General features: G+C 37.4%; 1 protein-coding gene across 1 annotated transcript; it reads left to right on the top strand.

The window, feature by feature from the left end:
* The first annotated feature begins 118 nt into the window (after positions 1-118).
* Positions 119-5,731, top strand: zmpste24 (zinc metallopeptidase, STE24 homolog). Its single transcript, XM_053335924.1, has 9 exons — positions 119-525; positions 2,054-2,200; positions 2,441-2,644; positions 2,732-2,884; positions 3,001-3,142; positions 3,250-3,425; positions 3,760-3,864; positions 4,030-4,173; positions 4,296-5,731. Exons 1-9 carry the CDS (start codon positions 418-420, stop codon positions 4,518-4,520), a joined length of 1,404 nt encoding a protein of 467 aa, XP_053191899.1. The 5' UTR covers positions 119-417; the 3' UTR covers positions 4,521-5,731.
* Positions 5,732-6,374: the final 643 nt, after the last annotated feature.

Raw genomic sequence — 6,374 nt, 5'->3', positions numbered from 1 at the left:
TTTGCTCATAAAAGTTTGTATTAAGTCGTGTTGATAACCTATTTGACTTCATAATTTACCGTAATTTACCTGAGATGAGGAACCATTCTTACCGCGGTCGTTTCAGCAGGGGCAGAATTAGTCGTTGCACTCCCCCGACAGACTCGCTCGCATGAATGGAAAGATATTTGCTATAAAAGCCTCGATTTAGGAATGTAAAGATTTACGAGTTCACATTTTTAGTCTTTACCTGTCGATTTAAAGCGGGGGGAGTCTCCCCTTTGTTTCAACTTTAACGTGTTGCTTGTTTGTTGTGTGTATAGCGGAGGCTAAGTTAGTTAGCTCGCTGCTAGCCTAAAAACTACCAGTCAGGCTAGTTAACGTGAACATTACCGAGACTGTCGAGCTAGTTAAACCTGCTCCAACAACAGAGCAGAGATGGTTGAGACTATATTTGACCTCCCGGTGGAGAAGCAGATATTTTATGCTGTGTTGGGGTTTTCGTGGACAGTATATCTATGGGAGGCATACCTTGCTTACAGACAGGTAAGTTAATATGATTATTAGCCGTCATCAAACAATTGGTTTATTGTTGGTTTTGTTTTTTTGCACTTGTAAAATAAAAGTCAGACAAAAAATAGAAAACACATTTTATTTAACACGCGTGTTGATATAACTTTGATCAATTTCTTTACCATCAATATGCAATATAATTGATTTCAAATTATAATTCATTTTTCCAGCAAACATCAAGTTGATTTTTATTTATTCTTTTAATTACATTTCATGCCAATTTATTTCATTTTGAATATGCAAGGAGGCCATTGTTTACTACATTTATGAGTACAGACAAATCTTTGTTGTGAATTAGTATCTGCAAATAATATTGGACATAAAGTGTTTGACACTGCTGCAAGATCGTTAATGTAGATAAGAAACAATAATGGTCCTCAATTAACTCACACTCCCAAATTCAGAATATATACACCTTTTTATGGTGTAATGTGTAGGTTTTTGCAAGCAGAAGAGTGATAGTTTTAAGTAGTTCACATGACACACAGCAGACTGAAGGTAGACTGAAAGTATTTATATAATAGCTGACATGTGGCTTCCTAAATATTTCAGATTGTTACCAATGTGTGTTACAGGGCCTTTTGATTGTGTGAAAATGTAACAGACGCTTCCTTACTGCAAAGTTTTTGAGAAATAGCATATGTTTGGTTGATTTTTACATTCATTTATATTAAGTCAGATGTTGAAGTTTGCAGAAATGTATGTAAGTGTCTAATAAACGTATAAATAGTAGAAACAGATACGCAGCATTTTACTTTCTGAGCTGTATAAAAGGCTTCTTTGTGTTTGCTATATTGGGTGTATTTCCTCTATGAAAAGGAAGTGAGACACCACAAAATGCAGAGTAGTCAACAGTCAGTATCAAGATCTACTTTATTGGTCAAATATGATGACTCACTGGAAGTTTTTGACTGTTTCTCAGTAGTCCTTAATGTATTTTAGCACAGAGCCAACAAACGTACTAAAGGGTATAAGATTCAAGTCATCAAACAAATATAAACAGAAGTATCTGTAAATTACTCAAGTTTGTTGCTTTATTGTACGTACAGTGTTGTGGTACAGGTAGTGCAAACAATACTGGAATAATTGTGGTTTGAATAATATGTTTAAATGAGTGTGATACAGATGTAGTGGTGAAGCTTTGTAAAGGAAGCTGAGTAACAACATGTGATGGGCAGGTCTTGCAAAGTTTGAAATAGGAGCTAAACAATTCTCAAATTGTATGTTTATGGTTCCAATTCTTACTGTTATATGTTTGTTTTTATGTAAAGCACATTGAGTTCCCCGGGGGTATGAAATGCACTATATAAATAAAGCTGCCTTGCCTAAATCCTGAAAAGGATAGACAGATAGGTCTAAATTTGTGAAATAGTTGTGTTGATTTTATTTGACTAATATCTGATAATGTTTGAATTAAATGAATAATCTCTAATGTGCCCTGCATTATATGTGATAAACTGATTGAGCTTTAACATTGTGCTGTTCTCTTTCTTCTCTGCAGCGGAGGATATACAGATCAATAACAAATGTACCACAAGAGCTTGGGAAGATCATGGATTCTGAAACATTTGAGAAGTCACGTCTTTATCAGCTGGATAAAAGCAACTTCAGCTTTTGGTCTGGACTCTATTCTGAGAGTGAAGGAACGGTAAGACACTCACTAGACTGACTTTCTCCTTACACCTTTTTTTCCATCAGTCTAGTTGTTGAGGATAAGTAAGTGATTTAAATGGGATGTCCAATTAGAGGGTCAGTGCTAACACTAGTGATGTAGAATAGTACAGCTCTAGTCAGAGTACTATTCCACATTTTCTTGTTAGTTTGTCGCTACATACTGTATTTTAAATGTTAAATTAAAAAAAAACTTTTTTTATTCTACACTTTGTAGCTGATTCTGCTCCTCGGTGGAATTCCATTTCTGTGGGACGTTGCCGGCTCTGTGACAGCTCGCTTTGGATTCACCCCAGAGTACGAGATCACGCAGTCCCTCGTGTTTCTGACGCTTGCCACTCTGTTCAGTGCCTTTACGGGACTTCCCTGGAGTTTGTACAACACGTTTGTCATTGAGGAGAAGCACGGCTTTAATCAGCAGGTAACACCGGCTGCACAACACTCACTCTGTGCTCTCTCAGTTTTATTTGTTGTCTTTCTTTATATTAATGTCTGGTCTTCCTCTTAGACGTTGGGGTTCTTCCTCAAAGATGCTGTAAAGAAGTTTGCTGTGACCCAGTGTATCCTGTTGCCTGTTACCTCACTGCTCCTCTACATCATTAAGATCGGTGGAGACTACTTTTTCATCTATGCCTGGCTCTTTACCCTGGCTGTTTCTCTAGTGAGTGCCGCATTTAACTTGCTAGGTGTAAGAGATCTCAGTAATTATGCTCTGGTTAGTTGTTTGATACCAATTGCTCATCATGCATCTCCTCTTTGCCTCTGTTCACTTCTCAGGTACTTGTGACCATCTATGCTGATTACATTGCTCCCCTGTTTGACAAATTCACTCCTTTACCAGAAGGAGAACTCAAGACAGACATTGAAACAATGGCCAGAAGTATAAGTTTCCCCCTCACTAAGGTTTATGTAGTTGAAGGTAAAGTAATAATCATAAATCCAGGCTACTCTTACATCTATTTCATTGTCGTCTTATGCGTCATTATTATTATTACTGTTTTTAACAAATGCTTTCCATGTTTCCAGGTTCAAAGCGTTCATCGCACAGCAACGCGTACTTCTATGGGTTTTTCAAGAACAAGCGCATTGTACTGTTCGACACTCTGCTGGAAGACTACTCCCCTCTCAACAAGGCTGGAGAGCCACAGCCCGAGCAGCCAGAGAGTGACGAGACTCCCAGTGAACCAAAAGCCAAGCCCAAGGTCACAAAGCCACAACATTTATGGAAACCTTAATCAATCTTAATCAACCTTAATCCTCCCATTGAATGTCTCTGAACCAGGAAGTGCAATAGTATTACATTAAATGCATAATTCTAAATAACACAGATATAATGTGATTATTTTGAGGACCCCTAGAACAACTTGCCACAGAGCTTGGAGGATATTTTTGGTCACCAAAAAGGTGTTTCTGTCAAAAGCACCTTGTTGTGATTGTAGGGCTTCATGTGACTCAGCTATGATTGTATTATATTTTTGATTTTGTGTTGTCTTCCTGTGTAATCCAACAGTGTTGATCTCATCAATATTTTAACAGAACAAGAAACAAGGATGCAACAACCCAGAAATCCTTGCAGTCCTGGGTCATGAGCTGGGCCACTGGAAGCTTGGTCACACTGTCAAGAATATTGTCATCAGTCAGGTGACAAATTCTCTCCATTGAGCATTATTATCCTGAACATAGGAATTTTCTTTTAATGTCTTCACCAAAACAAAGCCACAAGTTGGATGACCACTGATGAAATGCAGATGTTGACATGTTTTGTTCATATTCAGATAACATCTGCTGACTCTGTTCTCTCTGCAGATGAATTCCTTCTTGTGCTTCTCCCTGTTTGCTGTTCTGATTGGACGCAAGGAGCTCTTTGTAGCTTTTGGCTTCAATGACAGCCAACCTACATTAATAGGCTTGATGATTATCTTCCAGTTCATCTTTTCTCCTTACAATGAGGTGACTATAGGATTCCATCAACATTGTATCAGTGTTTTTGTGTTATTTACATCTCATTTCACTCAATCATTTTCATTTACAGAACAAATTTTAGACATTCATATTTGATCTGGTCTTTGCAGCTTCTGTCCTTCTGTCTGACGGTCCTGAGTCGCAGGTTCGAGTTCCAGGCAGATGCCTTTGCACGTGGCATGGGCAAAGCCTCAGAGCTCTACTCTGCCCTCATCAAGCTCAACAAGGACAACCTAGGCTTCCCAGTGGCTGACTGGTTGTTCTCCATGTGGCACTATTCACACCCTCCCCTGCTGGAGCGTCTCAGAGCGCTGGGCAACGTCAAGCAGGACTGACGGGGCTGGAAGGGGGAGCAGCGACCACTGCCTCCTCCAAAGGGCCTCCATAGACCGCTCTTGGCCCTGTGATGCACCCCACTCTTTTTCTACCTGTCCGCCCCCCTCCCTCTCTTGTTTTATCTTGTTTTAGTGATTTCTTTAAATACCATACTTTCCGTTTTGTTCCCTTTTGAAACTTTGTTTTAAACAAAACCAAAACATATCAGCACAAGGCAGCCTGAAAAATATTCCCTGAACTGAAGTTTCTGCTGTTTCTTTAAGTAGAGACACCTACTAATGCACTTGCTGAGAGCAATCCATCTGGGGCAATGTGTGTTTAACAAAAGCTATTGTCAGCACATAGGTCACATTTTGCAGATTGGCCTAATAGTTTAGTTTTTGAAATTATTTAATTTCTGCACAGTTTATGTGTAATTTTGTTCTCCTGTATGATTCTTATAATAACATGACATCCAACTACTAAAAGCATAAGAGTTTTTTTGTTTTTTTTAAAGAAAAGCTTATGAACTGGTATACTTTGAATTCCATTGGTTGTAAATATCAAGAAAGGGGGTGAAAAAAGACATGGCAGTTAAACAGATCACCCCTTACTTAATCATGAATATGCTTTTTACAGACACACAGGCCAGAATATGGTATGTTCCTCAAGTGCAGCCGTTGCTTCTTGAGCAATATGTCCAGACAAACTCAAGAGTGTAGAGGAAAGAGGAACTATGTAGATGCTTTATCACAGTGACAAAATGTGAGTGCCTCTAATTATCTGTCTTTGTTCTGGTTATTGACATCATTACGAACAGAGCAGTGCACAAATTTTCTTTTTAAGTTAGGTTAGACTTGTGATTTTCATTTTTTACAAGCATCTTGGGGGGATCTTGTTTTACTTCTAATGCACTTGCTTGCTGACAAGGGTCCAACCATACCTGTACATATGTAACTTTGACAAGTAGAGTAATGGCGTATGAAGTGAATTGTGAAAAGTGTTGAATGTGATTTGAAATTTTAAGTTGATAACGGTGTTAATCTTAGTTTCTTCTCTTGATTTTGGGCTGGAATGAGCCCAGAGTTGCCTGGCAAGCAAAGTATTTATAGGGGACTTAGAGGGAGGGGGTCTGTGAAGTACCTTTCACCACATAAGCCAGCGTTTGGTTTGCTCAAAGAGGGGAGCATATACTTTCTTTGCAGCGTTGAATAAAATCCTTCAAAGCATTCCTCATATTGTGATTTTTTTTCTTCATTGTTAGATATAGTTATTAAAATTAGGTTGGATTTTTTAAAGCATGACGTTTCATTCTTTATTTAGAACTTACTGTGAAGACTTTCATTAAAACGTGATAAGCTTTAGGTTTATGCTGGCAATAATTCAGTAAAAAGTATTTAATCAATTTATAATAATTATTATTTATTAATGTAGGCATATACCATTTATGGATACATTTGTTCTCCTTATTGGAAGGGACTTTACAGCCATAGAAATATGGTTTACAACTATAAACTGAAAGTACTTTTCATGAATTCTGTGTTGCAATTTAATATTTTAGTTCAATTGTAAGATATAATCAGTTTGTTTCCTCTTAAGATTTTTCTTTCTATGACTTATTACTTAGTTAACAGGCCTACAATAAAACTTTAAACATATCAATAAAATGAAATATCATCATAGTCTTGTCAATCCATAGCAATTATTTCAAGTCATGTAGATAAATTAAAGATCCAAATTCTAAGTGTTAAAAACAACCTTTTTAAAGCCTTTTTGCAATCTATGTACGGTACATACACAAGATACAACATAAAATCTTGGTATTATTTTAATATAACACTGCAATAATTACATTATGTCAGGCACAAGACACA

The sequence above is a fragment of the Scomber japonicus genome, chromosome 16, assembly GCF_027409825.1.
Source record: "Scomber japonicus isolate fScoJap1 chromosome 16, fScoJap1.pri, whole genome shotgun sequence".
Classification (NCBI taxonomy): domain Eukaryota; kingdom Metazoa; phylum Chordata; class Actinopteri; order Scombriformes; family Scombridae; genus Scomber; species Scomber japonicus.
This window is presented reverse-complemented; position numbering and strand designations above follow the sequence as displayed.

Coding starts and splice junctions, on each gene's coding strand:
- zmpste24 (XM_053335924.1), top strand. CDS start 418: ATGGTTGAGACTATATTTGACCTCCCGGTGGAGAAGCAGATATTTTAT. Junction 526..2,053: donor CATACCTTGCTTACAGACAG/GTAAGTTAATAT, acceptor TCTTCTCTGCAG/CGGAGGATATACAGATCAAT. Junction 2,885..3,000: donor TTACCCTGGCTGTTTCTCTA/GTGAGTGCCGCA, acceptor TTCACTTCTCAG/GTACTTGTGACCATCTATGC.